We start from the raw sequence: 18,447 nt of genomic DNA on the forward strand, positions 1-18,447 counted from the left end.
GTTTTTCTCCTGCTCATCTGTTTTACATCCATTAATCATTGGAGCAGCCAAAGCACCTGAAAGGGAAGCAGGGAAACTTCTCTGCCCCTTGTGGGTAAAGGGAGGGCTGCTCTAGATTGGAGCCGCTTCTTGAAGGCTGTGCTGTTCAGAGAGGCAGCAGCCGCGGGAGGTGAGCTGCAAGTCTGAGAACAGCCGGTCGGGAGTGGGGAGGAGGCAGTGTCGGGGCTCAAGGGCTACGTGCGGAATGAGGCGGAAAGCAGCCAGCTGGCTTCAAAGTCCCTCTGGCCTGGATAGAATTCCACGGCCCCCTTTCCTGCCCTCCCTGGGCTGGGCTGAGGACAGATCTCGTGGGAAATATTAGGGCCACCAGGCAGTCTTTGCTTTTGTTTATAAAACCAAGCTGTGTCCTCTCCAAGGCCCAGTTTTCTGGTTCCCTCTCTGGAAAGTCTTCCCTGTCTCCTCCCACTGGTCAGATGGATCCCTTTGCTGCTCAGTCCCGGCCCCACCTGGGGCAGGAGAAGCCTTCTAGGGCCATCCATTGTCAGATTTAGCAAATAGAAAGGCAGGACACCCAGGTACATTTGAATTTCAGATTAAAAAAAAAAAACAAGAGTGATTTTAAAAGTATTAGTCTATCCCATGCAGTATCTGGGGTAGACTTATGCTAAAATGTATCTGTTCTATATCTGATCTGCTCAAAAGCAGCCCAGCTTCATCACCCACTGTCATTTCCCTCATTTGCACTGGTCCCTTCTGTGACCTCGTGTCCAACCCACCTGTGTGTGAGAGCAGGGACACAGGGTACCCTCCTCACTCCGCGCCCCCACCCCTGGCCTCTAGGCCTGCACCCTCACTGGGACGGTCCCAGGTTCCGGATCTGGACGTCTTCCTCAGACAGAAAGGCAAGGAAGCAGCCCAGCTCTCTGGCCTGTTTCTGCAGCTTTGCTCTGTGCAGCAGCCGGGCTGGGGGTGCGAAGAAGCCAAGGAGCCCGTCCTCTGATGCAGCATCTCTGGAGACCCGCAAACCTTGCCCCTGCCGACCCCTCAGGCCTCACTGGCCCGTGTCCTGCCTCGGAGTCCTGCCGTGTGGTGCCGCTGGCTCCCTCCCTGCACCCCAGTGACCACCAGGCTGTCCTGGGCAGCGTGTCTTCAGGACCTCAGCCCCAGCATGCCACCCCTGCCCCATCACAGGACACGGCGTCTGCTCTGGTTCATTTGCCTTCTGCTTTTTCTTCCAAAACCTCTCAGGGGCGCCCAGCCAGCTCAGTCAGAGGTGTTTGCAGCTCTTCACCTTAGGGTTGTGAGTTCAAGCCCCACTTTGGGCTTAGAGGTCACTTAAATAAACGTAAAAAACAAAACAAAACAAAACAAAAAACAACCCTCAAACTCATAGATGAGGAGATGACATCAGACTTTCATTCTGTTACCCATCTGTCCACTGCTAAAATGTTTCAGCTTAGTTTTTTCTGTGCATTTTTCTGAAAGGGGGAGCTTTGAAATCCACCCCCTCCAGGCAGTGACTGAAGGAGGACAGGGCAGGTTTTATTCTGGTGTTAGGGAGCCCTGGGAGGGGTTTGAGCCCGGGCGGTCCGTCGTCTGTTGTGTTCTAGGGAGACATCAGAGCCGCCCAGGGGAGAGGGGCCTGAGAAGAGGGCCAGCAGCGGACAGGGCAGGCCCTATCCTATGGCTGACATCCGGACGAAAGGGTTATTCTGGCACAGACCCAGAGCAGGGGCCATGTGATCATGGGGGCAGACTCGGGATTGACACAGCCACAAGCAAGTGAGACCTGGGGCCTCCAGGAGCTGGAGGAGGCAGGAAGGACCCTCCCCGCTGGAGCCTGTGGAGGCGGGGAGCCCAGCCCATCTCGATCTCTGACTTTTGGCCCCAGAATGTGGGAAGATAGAGTCCCATTGTTCTGAGTTCCTGCTGTGTGGCTTTGATGCCCCAGATCACACTATGTCATCAAAGCATCAGAGACCACCTTGGGCGGGTGCTGAGTCCCCAGGCAGGCAGGGTGGGGCACCTGCTTATTCCTGTTGGTGGCCTCCCGTTCACCTGGGGGTCAGTTGGGGGGGGGGGGCGGGGGGAGGAGCCCTGCCGGGCCAGGAAGGAACAGCCAGGCGGGGAGATAAGCCTTCTCCCGGGACAGCAGCAGGCGGGCCTCCCCTAATCTGCAGCCAGATGGAGCCATGCCAGACCCCTGACGAGGCTCGAGGCCTCGGCGCGAAGGAAGAGGAGGCTGCTTGGTGCCTGGGAGCACACCTCTAAGTGCAGTCTCACCTGAGGATGTCTGTTGAAGAACAATAAAAACCATAGCTTCCTGCAAAACCAGTGGGGACCTCGGTCCTAATGGGCGCGTGTGGGCAGACAAGTGCTTCAAGGCAGTTCACAGCAGCCAATGAAACAGCCCCAATGTCCATCGGCAGGTGGATGGACACACACAAAAGGTGGACGTCCACTGCAAAAGGTTCATGCCCCTCAGCTGCGAGCAGGAGCCAGGCGCCCACCCCCGCCGCCCCACGGACAGACCCTGAACACACGACGCTCAGGGAGGGAACCAGACGCGAGGCGCCACACGGGGGTGTGAGTCCATGTGTGTGAAACGTCCAGAACAGGCTCATCCATGGACGGAAGGGGGTTCGTGGGGGAGGGGCTGGGCGGTGGGGCGTGACTGTGTGGGGACAGAGTTGCTTTCCGGGGAGATGGAATGTTCCAGAGGTGCTGGTCACACAACCCGGTGAATGTACGAACACCCACTGAATTACACACTCTGGATGTTCAGCATTTGCAGGCCTGGCCCCGAAGCGCCCTGGTGGGGGCCCACCCCGGAGGGTCAGCGCCCAGCCTGCCATGTTGCACTGGGCTCCCGTGGACACTGGGGCAAGGCCAGGAGCCTCTGGTCCTGCTACAGTTGACAGGAAGGGGTAGGTGAGTGGGGATGGGGGGAGGAGAGCAGTGGAGGATGGGAAAGCTGGGGGAGGGCGTCCTGGGATGCAAGCTGTTACCCCTCCAACCTGCCCCCAGCACCTTGAACATCTTGAAGGTATTCTCCATACTGGAGGCCAGTTGTACTCTGGGTGCCGGGCCATGGCCCTGATGCTGCGCATAAGGCTGCTCTTGTGTCCTGGGGACGCTCCGCAGCCTGCAGCCCCCTCCTGGCTCCTGTCTGGCCAGTCTTCCCCTGTTCCCACCGCTGCCCCGAACTCCAGAAGGCGTGTGTCCAAAAACGCCAAGCCCCTGGCTGGGTTCCCCTCGGCAGAGGCTCCGGCCTTGCCCCGTGCGTGGGCTCTGCCTCAACCAGTGATTTGTCCAGAGGCCAGCATGAAACCTAGGCTGGGTCCAGCGGCACTAGAAACAAGCGCTTTCCGTGGGACCCGAGGGGCAGCCGTCCTTGCCGCCAGGAGAGAAAGCCTTCATGATCCCACGGCTGAGAGGCGGCAGGTTCGTGAGGACCTCTTGTGAGCACTGGGATCCAGCTGTGCCTGACGCTTGTGTCTTCCCAGACTCTGCATTACAGGAGGCAACAGGGGCCTTTTGGTTACCCGAACCAGTGTAGTCTGGGGTCTTTGGTGCTGGCTCCAGGGTGGGTTTATCTGGGGGCTTCACCATGGCATGCAGGCCCCAGGTTCCTCTGGTGTGGACTCTGCCACCCTCGTGGGTCAGCTCTGCCCCTGTGGCTAGGTGGGAGGCACAGTCCTGAGCGCATGAGGACTGCCCCCCAGCTCTGCACAGGCGGGCTCTAGCTTTCTGCAGCGAGACCAGTATGGGCGAGGAGTGGGGGGCAGACCCTGTGGTGATGTGAATCTCAAGGGTGTTGCCCCTGGGGAGAGAGCCAGGTTAGGGGCAGGGGCCCCACCCCCTCCTGTGACGTTGCTACCTCAGCTCTGAGGCCCCAGACACCTGATGTTACTAGCCTAGCAGTGGCCCCAAGTCCCCGTTTCCTGAGAGGTTCAAGTTGACAGTCAGGGGCCGTCCCCATCTTGCTCTGGCTCCCACTCACCTGCACACAGGCCCCCAAGGCCAGCAGAGGGGCTACGGGCTCCCGTGGTGCCCAGGAAGTCAGCTCAATGAAGACCGTGGTCTGGAACCTCTTCCGTGGGGATTCTCCAAAGCAGCTCTCACCCTCTGGACTTGCCGTGATTAGCCTGTCAGCCTGGGTGGGCCCAAGGTGACAGGAGCACACCTGAGAACGAGGGCCACTCAGTGGAAGCCGAGCCTGGCAAGTGACGGTTTCTTCTTGAAGCTCTAGCGGATTAACGGATTACCACACATTCAGGGCCTGAAGCCACACAAGCTTATTCTTTAACAGCTATGGGGCCAGAAGTAGGAAACGGGCCTCACGGGGCTAACGTCCGGGTGTGGGCAGTGCTGGCTCCCGTGAAGGCTCCAGGGGAGACCTGCACCCCTGCCTGCTCTGGCTCTCAGAGAGCTCTCTGGCTCTCAGGTTACGGGATCAGGGCACGGACATCTCGGACATCTCTGGAGCTGTTATTCTGGTGACCACAGGTCTGGGGAGAGACTGCACAGAACCAGTGCCTTGATCAGGCTATGCCTGAAATCCCTGGCCTTGTCACTCACAGAAGCCAATTAAATTCCTTTCTGTTTAAGTCAGTTTGAGTCGGGCATTTTGTCCTGCTACCGGAGGGGTCATTATAAAGGAGAGGTGGCCAAAACAACTGATCACAACAGGCAGATGAATTCACCCAGGTGCAGAGACTCTGGAAACCATTACTGCCCATTTGGTGGCATCCTGTCCTCACCCAGTCGGGTGTGTCAGGCCAGGGATGAGTTCCAGAAAAATCAGCATTTATAGCGTGTGTTCACATGTCCTGTCTAGTTTAGCCGTAACCACCCCCAGGAAGTAGGCTCCATTAGTATCCGGACGGTCAAATCGAATAACTAAAAATAGAGAGTTCTTGGGGCGCCTGGGTGGCGCAGTCGGTTAAGCGTCTGACTTCAGCCAGGTCACGATCTCGCGGTCCGTGAGTTCGAGCCCTGCGTCGGGCTCTGGGCTGATGGCTCAGAGCCTGGAGCCTGTTTCCGATTCTGTGTCTCCCTCTCTCTCTGCCCCTCCCCCGTTCATGCTCTGTCTCTCTCTGTCCCAAAAAAAATAAACGTTGAAAAAAAAAAATTAAAAAAAATAAAATAAAAATAAATAAAAATAGAGAGTTCTTGGAATTTCAGATAAACAACAAATACTTTCTAAACATGTCCCAAACACTGCACAGGATATATACCCACCATATTATATATACACATATATACAGTAAGAATGATTTATCTGAAATTTATATTTAACTGGGCAACCCTAATTATTTTAAGGTTTATTTTTCAGAAAGAGAGACAGTGAGAGAGCGGCAGAGAGAGTGAGAGAGAATTCTCAGCAGGCTCTGAGCTGTCAGCACAGAGCCCAATGTGGGGCTCAAATTCATGAACCGTGAGATCGTGGCCAGGGCTGAAGTCGGGACGTCTAACTGAGCCACCAGGCGCCCCCGGGCAACCCTAATTATGATCTCTGTTTTGCAGATAGGTTATGGGATGTGAACCCCAAGGCCTCAGGTATCAGTCAGATCTCTGTGCAGAAGCTTCCTTGGCAGTTGTGTGGGGGACGGTATGAAGGGAACACGATTCCTATGGAGACGTGGGGTCCGCGCCCCTCCCCTCGGGTCTGGGTGGGTGCACGCCCGTGTCCAGCCCTGTGCAGAAGTGGTGCGTGTGACCCCCGAGTGTTGAAGCAGCCTTGCTCCCGGGGTCCTCCCGCCGGAGCCCGTGCCGCCGTGCCGTGAGGACACCCGGACAGGGTGGGGCGGGGACGGGCCACCCCACCGTGCCGTCCGCTTCCAGACCTCCACCAAGGTCTTCTCGTGCAGGCTGCCAGCCCCCCACACCGCTCCCCGGAAATGCCTCTAGGCTGAGGTGAAGGGAGTGCCCAGCCTGGCCTCGGCGCCCTGTGGAGGTTATAAACATGAGCCACTGGCCTGGCCCTGCCTGCACCTGCTCAGCACACGGGCGAGGGTCACACGCCCAGGCTCCCACTCAGGAGGCTGGGTCGCTGGTGATACACCACAGAGCTCAGAGGCCCAAACTAGGTGCAGGAGGAGCGGGAACAGGTGTGGCCGCCACAGTCCCGCCGAGAACACCACTTGAGTCCAGAGGGGCCCCTCCCCACCCTGCACTTCCCTCCGGGTTTAAGAAAAGCCAGAGATGAAGAGTGAAACCTTCCACGTTTTAATGGAGAAACATCATTCAGGTTAAAACACCACCAGACCGCGAGGGCAAACCGGGAAAAGCGTGTGCAGGCCGCCGTGGGGATCTGTGTGCACCCTGGATGTACCTGCCCCTCTGGCCCGTCCCCCACCTGTGTGGGGTCGTCTGAGCCCCAGGCGCAGTTACTGGTCAGGCTGGGCGTGTGCTCGTCTGACCCAAGGGGGGGAACCTCAGTCCTGATGCCATCTGACCCTGAGCCCAGGCCACTCTGGACTTAACAGTTACACTGAAATGAAGCCACCGGGCCTGGGTGACACCAGCACGCAGGACTCCTTGGGGGTGCTGCGGCCACAGAGGGGCCGCCTGGGGCCCGATGGCCGGCCCCGCCAGCAGACCAGCTGGCCCCGAGAATCTGGGGCTGTGACCCGGCCCGGAAGGGGCACCTGGTGGCCCACCGCTCTCTGCGGTCCTTCGGGAAGGCCAAGGACAGTTGGTTCTGTAGCTTCTCATAAAGTCGTTTTATTTAGATTCCAAACAAACCAAAGCAGAGAGAAGAGGTGACCACAAGTGAATCCGTCAGCGCGAGCCGCAGGCCCAAGTCTCTGGCTCGGCCAGCAGGAGCTGAACACGCACACGGGCGGGTCCGCATCCCTCAGGCCACCGCCGCCCAGGCCCGCCCCACCTGGCGGGCTGCAAGGGACCCGGGACACACGCGCACGGGAAGGGGGGGCGACGCCCGGGAGGAGACCACCCAGGGGGCCGGGCAGCACCCCTCCCATGGGGCAGTCTCGCCACACAGTCCGGGGCTGCTGAGGTAAAATCTGTACGTTTATTCTTGGGGTCGCCCTGTCAGGACTCCTCGTTGCCGGAGTCGTCCTCGTCGTCCCCGAAGCAGCTGTCGGCCTCAGCCTCGGGCTCGCCGTCCTCGTAGTAGTCGTCGTAGAAGAGGTCTGAGCCCTCGTCGGGCGCTGGCGCCTTGGTCTTCACACAGTACTCAGCCAGCGTGGTGGGCACCTTCACGCCGTCCCGCTCCGCGTCCACCTTGGTCCCCAGGACCTGCTTCCTGCGGGAGACACGGGCCCACAGGTCACCGCTCTGTCTCCTCGGGGCCCTGCAGGCAGGAGCACAGACGCCACAGGGGAGGGCCCCTTGAGCCACCAGAGAGGAATCATGGAGACCGGCAGCACCCCGTGGGAGGGTGAAGCCACTATTGCGGTTCGAGCCGGCAGACATCAGCCACCAGGGGCGACGGGACCGGGGCTGGACCAGATCTCCAGCTGCCTGTGCCGGCCGGACAGGGGCGGAGCGGATGAAGAGGGCCAACGCCAGGGGGAAATGGGGACAAGCGAACGCGGGCCCAGGAGGTGACAGGCGCCATGGGTCACGCCCAGGACAGAGCAGACAGCTCTCCTGGGGACTCGGCGTGGTGCCCCCATGAGCTGTGGCAGGGTGGACACTGAGAGCCCACGTCCCAGCACAGATGACACCCCAGACGGACACCCTGCAGCATCGCCCCACGGGGGGGGGGGGGGGGGGGGGGGCTCCAAGTCAGCCGGCTCTGCCCCCCCTTGTGTGGGGAACACACTTGGCGGGGGCGGGGGGACAGGCGGGCAGAAGCGCCCGTCACAGCCTTGCTCACGTGGGCGCATGTGAGCCAGCCCACGGGGAGTCTTCAGGGATAAAAACAGTCTGGTTTTAATTTTGGCACCACGTGGGAGGTGCTGGGAAAAACTGGGGCGAAGAACAGGCCATGTGGGCAGGACCCCCCGCCACGGAGCTGAGCCGAGCGCCCTCGCCCCGAGACCCCACGAGGGTCCCGCGCAGCAGCACCGGGAGGCCTGCAGAGCACCCGGCATCGCTCGTGGCAGACACCCCGCTCAGCGCCTCCTCACTTCCACAGACCCAAGGCTGTGACCCCGCCCGGCATCGGGGGACGGCTATCCTGGGATGACAACGGGGGACAAACAAACGGGGGAAGGGGCTGCCCTACATGCGCATGGGTCACCCTGGGGCCGCGTGTGTGGCTTGGGGGGGCTCTGATGCACTCAGGTCACACGTGCAACACCGCAGAAATCGTTCAGAAAATTCTGCTCACGTAAAATACCACGGAAGCAGCAAAAAACGGGCCAGGTCCACGGAAGAAAACCGGCACAACTTCACTCAGAGGAAAGAGAACCAAAATCAACAGAAACGGCCTGCAGCTACGGGCTGTGGACCCCTGACACCTGCGTGTGTCCAGCGTGAAGCACGAGGCGGCAAAGAGCTCTGGCACACGATGCGGAACAGCGTGTGAGGCCCGTGCACGGCGCGGTTCTCCACGTTTCTAGCACGCAGATCAGCGGCTGCCAGGGCAGGGTGGTGGTGGACGTGGGTGTCTGGAGGGCTACACAGAAACCGTCAGGTGTTAGGGTTACGGGGCTTCCTTTTCGTTTCTCTCAGGATGCGTGTGTTTCTCTATCACGAACACAGCATGTGTTGCCTTCTCAGCACACAGTTGTTTCTGGGGCTTCGTCTGTGTGAACTGTGGCAACTTAAAGTGCATGGCGGTGAGTTTTGACCCACGTATGTCCTGAGACGCTGCCCCACAAGCGAGGTCGCAAACATAGCCCTCACCCCCGGAGGTTCTGCTGTGTCTTTTACATTCTGCCTCTCTGACAGACACCAACGTGCTTTCTGAGGCTACGTGGACAGGCCCCGGCCTGCTCCCTCCTTGCCTGCGGCTGTACGCCTGGGCCGTTGACAGCTTTGGCAAATCGAGACTGTTCTGAACATTCGTGTGCGTACCGGTGTGGACAAGCGCCCCGTTTCTCTTGGGTAAATACTCAGACCTCAAGTGGCTGGGTCCTAATGTAGGTGTGCACATGACTTACCCATTTTTTTTTTAATTAAAAGGTAAATGATGGGGGGGGGGGGGTGCCTGACTGGCAGGGTCGGAAAAGCATGTTTGATCTTGGGGTCATGAGTTCGAGCCCCATGTTGGGAGTAGAGATTACCTAAATAAAACTTAAAAAATGACAAACTGAAAGGGTATCTAGGAAAAACCTAACAAAGAGTTAAGTCTGTCATGAAACGAGTCAGTAAACCCGCATTAAAAAGTAACAATGGACCACAGACACAGAGCAGCTCACACAAATCCAGGCAGAGAGAAAAGGGGGTCAAGCACGAGCAGCTCTAGGACCTAAGCGGACAGCGTGTACACCCAGGGCCTTAGACCAGGTTCCCACCCTGGTCCCGCACCTGCCCGCTGAGTGTCCATCCCGTGCAAAGGTCCCTTTCCAAGGGTGCTCACCTGTTTATTCAGAAGGGGAGAGCACTGGAAATGACCACCCGCCAGGTGGAGGATTAGTCCTGGCCAATCCCCAAGTGATGCATTGCTTTCCTAACCAGACAAAACTTACTTTCTAGAAAAGATAGCAATTTTCTAAATGCGCTAGTATCATGATCATTTTCTGCCTTTAGGAAATGATTCCAAGCTTCAAAATTACAAATGTAAATGATGTTCACAGCAAGAAACCACTGAGCAGAAAAGATACAACGTGACATAAACCAGGCCTCAGCAGTACACAAAACATATGTTCCTCCCCAAAAGAAAGTAGGAAAACAGAGTTGATGTCAGGAGCAGGTACCCGAAGGACCGTGGGCCCGGAGCGTTTATAGATAGGCGTCAGGGGCCAAAATGCAGACAGGAGGCCCCGCAATGCTTGGGAGAGGCTCCCCAGGAGGGAGGGGAGAGGCTCCCCAGGAGGGAGGAGAGAGGGGCGGGGGCATGACGGAAGACCGGGAGAGTCTCTGCTATTTTAGTTACAAAGCAAAGAAACCGCAGTGAACCCTTGTTAAAGCCTGGCGGTCACCACTCAGGGGCTTCTGTATGTATGTGCCACCAGGTCTGTGTGCGACACACGTGCACCACAGGTGCTCTGAATGCACACACCGTGTTACACATCTCACAGGCATTAAGCTACACATCTGCGACACACACTGGGGCACCTCACCGTGCGACAGAGAAAGAGAACACCCATTTTCTTTAAAAAAAAGGGGGGGGGGCAAGGTTGAGGGCAAGGAGACCAGCAGAAGAACCAAGGTGTAGGCTTCAGGCTGGCTGGCTCCTCCCCAGGGCTGCAAGTCCCTACTGGGACTGCTGGCCATGAGCAAGCTGGAGGTGTGTGGGCCTGCACAGAAGCCCTCCTCACCTGATGATGTCCGTGTACTCCCGGTCCTTGCCTTTGCTCTCTTTCCACTTCCTGTACATCACAGAGGCATCCACGTTCGCCGGCGAGAAGGTGTTAGGTTCGTTGAGGAGGGAGATGACGCTCAGCAGGATGGTCCTGGGGAAGTAGGGAGTCAACAGGTGCAGGGCGTTTTTGGCCCACGCCACCCACCTAGGAGCTGGGCTCTCAGGCTATGCCCAGGCCCAAGCGTCTCTGGGGAGCTTCCGGACACTCTGAAGCCAGCACCTGCCTGGGGACCCTCACAGCCCCCCAACCCTGCAGATGACATCTGACTGGACTTCTCGTTGTCCCTTTTTGTCTCAGGCCCCAAGAACAGCAGGGTCCGACCCCCCCCCCCCCCCCCCAGTCCATCCACCTGCCCGCCCAGCTCCCAGGACAACATGACGCGGGAGCAGCTGAGGCCAGGACCACCTTTGTCCCACATGTCCCTATCCCCGAGGCATTCTGCGGGCAAACAGGTCCCTCTGTGCCACCAACTTCTACAATAGTTCGGGCTGGACTAAAGACGTGCAGGCTGCGAGGCAGGGAGGCTAGCCCACTCAGGATGAGCAGCTCAGCCCTGAGACGGAGGGGAGATCCCAGGGGCAGGCAGAGGGGCCATGGGAGGGAAGACACAGACCCGAGACTCCCAGAGGCTGTTCCTCATGGTGGATGGGGCAGGGGGCACCAAGAAATGAGAGGAGAGGCTAGCAGAATTGGTCCTGGGGTCTTTGGGGCCCCCAGTATCCTGGTGGGAGGCCAGTTTGGACAGATGCCACGGTACTCTGGAGAGTCATGGCCCTGAAGAGGCCCCGAAGGAGCAAGGTCAGGAATGCTGCGGGGGCCAGGGGTCCATGTGCTGACCAGTCCCTCCCGCAAGGTCTGGCCCAGCCTCACCTGACGTTCTGCGTAGGGTTCCAGCGCTCTGAGGGCAGCTCCCCACTCTGGGGGTCATCGACTGGGGGGTGGAGAATGGAGATGCACACATCCCCCGTCTGTGTGAGGACAGGAGAGAGGGGTCAGCGCCCACAGCACCGCCACCAGGCAGCGCAGTGCCCTCCCCACTACAGGGGAGCTGGGAGGGGCCTGCCCGGTGGGCTCACCTCGTAGATGTTGGGATGCCACATCTTGGTCAGGAACCGGAAGGCTGGCGGGGAGTAGGGGTAGTCGATAGGGAACTTGAGGCGTGCCTGGGGAGGGGCAGAGAGCAGAAAAGCTCAGCCAGTGCTGGCCACTGCTCAGGGACTGTGCCCACGAACACACAAACAAGGACACAGGCCCGTGGGAGGGGCCAGGAGCCAGGCCCCAGGGAGCTGTGCACCCCCAGCATGGCGGCGACTCCTAGGCCTCAGTTTCCAGGCTGTGGGGAAGGGTAAAAATAGATGTGTGTTCACTCGGCAATCATTCCCGACACCTCTGTGGGCTGGGCTCTGTGGGAGGAGATGAGTCAGCGCTGGACGGATGGGCTCTCTGCCCACAAGCATCCATCCTGGGGGGCCAGGAAAGCAGACAGGAAGGTCCTGGGGCAGACTGGGGAGGGCTGCCTGCCGAGGCCTCAGCAGGTGAAGGAGCTTCGTTTGCGGCTTGAGCCCCAGTCCCAGACATGGGGATGTCTGGCCTAGCGTCCTGGTGGTGCTCCAGGCTCTCCCGGGCGAGCCAGTGTGCTGGGAGCCAAACCTGGGCTCCTCTGCTGGAGCTTCCCAGGCCCATCTCTGGAGAGTCACCCTCCTGGGCAGGGGCACGGGGGCATTTAGAAGTCCCTCTGTTCCTGGGTGATTGTGCTGAGGCCTGGGAGGCAGGTAACTTACTGGTGACTGCAGAGCAAACCTGGAGCTCAGAACCTGCCCTACAGGTTTCTAAGCCATGGCCCCGAGGACAGCTGTTCTCAAACACCCAGCAAGTCCCACCTCATCTTGTCTCAAGCATCCCCAGAGATGCCTTCACTACTGAGCAAACTGAGGCTCAGAGAAGGAAAGTACCTTGCCCAAGGATACACAGCAAGCAAGCTGGGAGGAGGTCGTTGAACCGCGTCTCTCTGGCACCCCCTTGAGTACACTGCGTTGCCCAAATGCTCACCATGGCCCATGAAGGACAAGGAAGGCGCTGCAGGAAGCGGCTGGGAAGTGGCGGTGGCCGCCAGGCACTTCCCAGTCTGGCTGTTCCACACCTGCCGCAGAGGGTCTCCCCACCCAGTCACGCCTCGACAGGAGGATCAGGGTGGGTGCCAAAACCACCCCGGGTCCCCCGCCGGCTTCTCTGAGGACACAACACAACACAACCTATGGCAGATGTGTTCGAATCTGGCAGGGCCCCACCCCCAGTCCATTCTTCTCCAGAAAAACGGGACAATCCCCCAACCCTAGTGTGGAGGACCCCCTGCAACCAGTTAGTGAGCAAGAGTCAGAAGCCCACATCCTTTCCTTCCAGATCCGTGAGCTCACTTCGTCTCTTAGTCTCGCTGTTGCCTCAGGGTGGGACTCCACCTCCGGCTCTGAATGGAGCTCCCACCCCTCCAGCCTGAAGCACACAAAGGAGGCTGGGGGAGGGATCTAGTTGGACCGTTAGGTGATCAACCCCAAACCCAGTACCCGCAAGCAAGAGGCCGGATTGCTGATGCACAACTCAGGCGGGAGCGGTCCACAGTCCTCCCCCCATCCCACCCCAACACCAGGGGAATCTCAACTCAGGACTCACCCCCAGCAAACCAGGCTGCTCCCTCACAGCCACTGAGCAGGCTCAGCTAAAACAGGAGCCAAAAGTGCAAACGCAGACATCTGTCCTGGGAGTATCACCCGCCCCTCCCCCACAGCCTGGCCTAGCTGTGGTTTCTGCTCGCCCCCCCCCCCTCCAACCTGGCAGGGCTGGGGGAGGGTGTTCCCAGGCTGAGGGCCCTTTCCCCACCTCTCATGCAGGCAGACCCCTTGCCCCATCCCTCCCCTCAAAGAGCAAAGCCCTACAATCTGACAAGGGTCCTTCGAAGGCCACGTGGGGGCTCAAACGGTGAGATCAAGAAAGCTGCCTGGGTTCTGGCTCAGATTTTCTGTCACACTAGCGCGAAACACAGCCAGTGCCAGGGCCAGCACCCCCTCCCTGCTCCCAGAAAAGAACTGCCCGGGATGAAACTATCACAGGGGACAGAGAAAACGACCCAGACGTGAGATTTGAGCCCCAAAAGGACACCTGCTCAGCGAAACCCGAGAAAAGCAAGTTGCGGCAAGAGAGGGGCCCCAGGTTTGGAGGCCAGGGTCCCGGGTCCCAGGTCCGTGGGGTTGCTCTCTGAGGTGTGGCTCCCAGGGACAAAGTGGAGAGTGGCAGTGATGCCACAGTCTTGCCTCAACGTTCCCTAGAGAACAACTTACATAAAGCTCCAGAGGAAGCCAAGTGGGCCTGGCCGGCTGCTATCGGGAAGAGTGGCTGCTTTCCAAGCAGGCCCCAGCTGGCAAGGCCCCATCTGAGCCTTTGTTGGAACCCAAACAAGTGGCGGAGCAGCCCCCCCAGTCTGGCCTCCCTCCCTCCCTTCCCCAACCCCGTGCTCCCCAACAATAGAGCTTGCTAGGTCTGGGGAGGCTCTTTGTCTCCTCCGGGCAGGGGGCGGGGAAGGCAGCTGAGGGCCCGGGTCCGCCAGAGGCTGAGGTAAGCACGAGCCCCACACCCAAACAAACAGGGAGCGCCCCGAGCCCTCTCTCCGGGGATCCGGCAGACCGGCCGCTGCTTCCAGGGACGGAAGGGGTGGCCGAGAGAACCACCAGCTAGACCGAGGGAGACGGGGACCGCCGCGGGCACAGAGGCCGGGTGGGAACCGGGACTGCGAGCCGCGGGCTCACCTTGAAGTAGCCGCCCTCGTAGTAGGTGTTGGGGGGCCCGAAGATGGCCACCTCCCAGTTGTACAGGTCGCCCTCGTCCACCAGGGTCACCCGGAAGCCCTCCACCGGCTCCTCCTGCAGCCCCTTGAGCTCGAGCAGCAGAGCCTTCTGCGAGCTGGGCACCAGCGGCCGGGCCATGGCGGCGGCGGCGGCGGCGGCGGGGCCCGGGGTCGGGGGCGCGCTGGGCCGTGGGGCCGCCGCGGAGGCGCGGGACGGGCCGGGCCGCGCGCCGGCCGGGGAGGCGCCGGGGCTGGGGCCGCCGCCGCCGCCTTCCTCTTCTACGCCACCGCCGCCGCCGCCGCCGCCGCCGCCGCTCTGGGCCCCTGAGCGCTCCACTCGCTCTGGCACCGCCGCCCGCCCGGCGCTCGCCTCGGCCTGACCCGCGCGCCCCGCCCCACGCTGCGCCTGCGCGCCGCCGCCGGCCCCCCCCCCTCCCCCCGACTGCGCCTGCGCGCGGCGGCCGGGCCCGGACCGCACCTGCGCGCCCGCCCGCGGGGCACGCCGGGAAGTGGAGTCCCCGCCCCCGGCCCGCCGAGCGCGCAGGCGCAACCGCGGGGAGGGAGGGAGGGGGCCGAGCGCGCAGGCGCCTTGGAGCTTTCGACCCCCGGGAGGCCGCCGCCGCCCCCCTCTCGGACTAGCATCCAGGACGCCTGTGCGCGGGGAGGCGGGCAGGGTTGGGCTGCGTCGTCCCGGCACCGGCCGCTGAGCTTTTGGGGTCTTTTTTATGACGTCCCAGCACGGGGTGGGGCCGGGGGCGGGCCGGGGCGGGGTCCTTTGGCCCGGGAAGGGAGGACGGAGGCGGATTCCCTTCTCCGGCGGTTCTGAGCGAGCGGAAAGGGCGGCCCGGCCGGCAGTGGGTAGGCGGGAGGGTGGGGTGAGGCAGTGTCTGGGGTCCGCAGACCCGGTCCTCGTTGGGCGGTGCCTCAGTTTCTCGAGGCAGAGGTGAGGAGTGACCTCCCTGCTCAATTCGGTCCGACGAACTGGAATCCAGAGATGGGCAAGACACTGCTCCCCAGGGAAGCTGGGGAGATCAGTGCACCTCCGCTTTCGGGTTTCATTCGGCAGTGTTGATTCAGCACCCATCCTGGTCGAACCCCCCGCCTGAGTCCCACCCTCGGCTGAGCCCTGCTTGTGCCCGAATCGTAGACTGACCTTCCACCCCAGCTTGTCCTTCCGACTGTGGCTGAGCTCAGATCTGGCTGGTCCGAGGCCTAGACACACAACCCTTGCTGGGACACTTGGGCATGAGAGTCAGACGTGGTGCCCAGGCCAACATCCTGCACAACCTCAGGGTGACCGCTCCCCATGAGAGTGGGCTTTGGGCCAGTGGCCCCTGCTGTGGTCCCGCCCTGGGATGTGCCTGTGGCCTTGTTGGCAGGTGTCAGGGGCAGCCAATAGCTGCAACACCTTGGGCTCGGCCCTCCTCCAGGTGTCCCAGCTGAGGACAGGCAGGTGTAAACCTGTCTGGGGCAAGGTGAGCAACATCTCCACAGGGGAGAGAGTCAGGGTACTCTGAGAAGGAACCTTGGGCAGAGCTGAGCTTCAGATGGCTGACCCAAGCCTGGGGCTTTGACTGTCTCATCCATAAAGGGGGCTCTGGGCTTCGAGTCTCAGAACCTCTGCCCTCCTTGGAGGCGCGTGGAGTGGGCCCCTCAGCTGTAAAAGGACTGTGTACCCTGTGCCAAGTGCACTCTGACGCTCATTCTCTGCCTATAGCAGCAGTGTCGGCGTTGGCGTGTGGTAGCTTATAGATAAACGGTCGTGAGAGCTAATCGTGATTCTTCCAGAGAGGCTTCCCAGGATCTCCCTATGTAATCCCCACAGCCCCACAAAGTGTTGGGTGGGCGGGGTGGCCTTGGAGAGGTAAAGGGAGGTACCAAGTTTATGGCCGCTCCAGCAGGTGCCACATGGGGCCTCATCCCCCAGGAAGGCCTGCTCCTTGGGCTCTGAAATATCCTGGAGTGCTGGTCATCTGGGGTGTCCACAGCACCTTGATTTTCCCTTAGGGGCTTCTCATTCTTAGTCTGTAAGGTTCAAATTGGACTGACCCCCCAAACCCTGGCTGCAGGGACGGGTCACCCAATCAGAGCGTTCCAAGCCCCTGGCTGCACTGGTTGGTTCAGGAACAGCATGTGGCTAACCATCTAATGAGATGCAGCTCTGGGACTTTTTCTGAGAACACTGGGCTGGGGTGACTGAGTGGGGACCTGGCCTGAGGTTAGGGGACCGTCTTATCACCACAAGCCCTACGAACAAAGGTGGCACTCGGGGATCCTGATGACCCTGTGTGTGCTCCTGGATGCAGCCATGCTGACCTCTGAATGCTCCAGAGGTGCAAGCTGATAAATTACTTTCGTTCTTATGAAGCCAGTTTGATGTGGGCCTCCCATCACGTGCCACAGGAGCGCCCTGCATTCAAACCTAAGTTCTGCTCTGACCTTGGAAATGGCCCTGGGATGCTAAGCCAGGTCTCAGTTTCTCTATCTGTAAAATGAGTTACATGAGATAATATTTGGAAAACTCTTAGCATGGGCGTTGAAGATGTTATGGAGAGGTATACAGTGGCATTTTGCTGCAATCATGCCGGTTGAGAAGGAAGACGTGATCTCAGGAGGCAGGGACTGCAGGAGTGGAATAAAGGGACGGACAGGAGAGAATGTGGCCCCTCAAGGGTAGAGGGAAATGGAGTCCTAAGACAGAGGCTTCAAGGCCAGTGTGCTCTGGATGCAATAGAACTGGCTTCGAGGTCAGCCCTGCCTTTTCCTGGTTGTGCCATGGGGCCGGTCACTTACCGTGGGAGAGAATAATGCCCCCCTCACCTCCCATAGCCGTCCACATCCTAATCCCAGAGCCTGTGACTATACCACCTCACAGGACAAAAGGGACTTTGCAGATGAGATTAAGAATCTTGAGATGGGAAGAGAGCACCTGGCTGGAGCATGCAACTCGATCTCAGGGTCATGAGTCGGAGTCCGTTGGGCATAAAGCTTACATTAAAAAGAAGAAGAATCTTGAGATGGGAGATCATTTTGGGTAATCACGGTGGTTGGGCCCTGTGTAATCTACCCCATTCCCAAAGGACCAAAGTCAGACAGATGGGCAGAGCCCGTGCTTCTGGCTCTGAGGATGAGGAGGGGCCATGGGCCAAGGACGGCACCTCTGGAAGCCGGAAAACCGAGGAGATGGGGCCCCCTGGGGCCCCCGGGGGAGCCAGCCCTGCCTACACCTGGGAGTTAGGACCTGTGAGCCCAGGGCTGTCAGAGAACCAGTGTGTGTAACTTTAAGCCACTGAATTCACGGTGATTTGTAACAACAGTCGTGGGAATTGAATACACTTAGCTCTGTAAGCTTCAGATTCTTCCGCTGGAAAATTGATTGATTCATGACTTCCATGCACAGATCTAGGCCCTGGGGCTACAGAGAACAGGACTAGCAAAGCCACCCACCTTTGGAGAGGTAGGGAGAGAGGCCATAAACAAATCGGTAAATAAATAGCGATTTTGGGTAGCAATAATTGCCAAGAAGAAAAATACAGTATGGTGAGGCATTAGCAACAGGAGTGGTTGGAGGGTTGGTTTGGAGAGTGGTCAGGGGAGGTGTCCCTCAGGAGGTGGCATCTGAGCAGAGACCAGAATGAAGGGAGGAAGTGAGCCATGTGGGTCTGGAGTAACAGTGTTACAGAGACGGGCTAGCACATACAAAGGCCCCGAGGTGGGGACAAGTTGCTCCAGCTAGAGACTGGTGTGCCTGAGACAGAGTGAGGGGGCAGAGGCAAGACAAGGAGGTGGGGAGTCTCCTGGGTCAGCTTTCTTGAGTGCTGACTTTGCTCACGGGACTTGTGGTGGTGTAATGGCTCCAGAACTCAGGCCAGGTCCTCCCAGCTCAACTGTGTCAAAAACAATCCCAGGGCTGCATCTCATTGGCCATCCAGGAGACACCTGCTGTTCCAGAAAAGGGCCAGCTGAGGGGGAGGAGGCATCCAGCCACGCCCCCAGACCCGGGTGGACAGGGGGCTTCCACAGAGGCCACAAACTCCAGGGGAGCCCCAGGTTTGGGAGGTCAGCTAGAGGCTCAGTCCCAGATACAGCAGGCCTAGGGTGTCCTTGGGATGTCTCCCGAAGTCCTAGGTATGTGGTTGGTTCTCGAAGTCTGGAGCAGAGCAAGGC

General features: G+C 59.7%; 1 protein-coding gene across 2 annotated transcripts; it reads right to left on the reverse strand.

Moving 5' to 3' along the window:
* Positions 1–6,208: 6,208 nt before the first annotated feature.
* On the reverse strand, positions 6,209–14,458 carry CDC34 (cell division cycle 34, ubiqiutin conjugating enzyme). 2 transcript variants are annotated; one of them, XM_047848374.1, is made up of 5 exons: positions 14,243–14,458; positions 11,522–11,608; positions 11,316–11,413; positions 10,401–10,535; positions 6,209–7,321 (listed from the first exon to the last, which is right to left on the reverse strand). In XM_047848374.1, exons 1-5 carry the CDS (start codon positions 14,417–14,419, stop codon positions 7,060–7,062), a joined length of 759 nt encoding a protein of 252 aa, XP_047704330.1. In that variant the 5' UTR covers positions 14,420–14,458; the 3' UTR covers positions 6,209–7,059. The 2 variants fall into 2 exon arrangements, with proteins under 2 accessions (XP_047704330.1, XP_047704331.1); XM_047848375.1 differs by having other exon boundaries at positions 6,209–7,273; positions 14,243–14,452.
* Positions 14,459–18,447: the final 3,989 nt, after the last annotated feature.

This window comes from Prionailurus viverrinus, unplaced genomic scaffold, assembly GCF_022837055.1.
Source record: "Prionailurus viverrinus isolate Anna unplaced genomic scaffold, UM_Priviv_1.0 scaffold_60, whole genome shotgun sequence".
Classification (NCBI taxonomy): domain Eukaryota; kingdom Metazoa; phylum Chordata; class Mammalia; order Carnivora; family Felidae; genus Prionailurus; species Prionailurus viverrinus.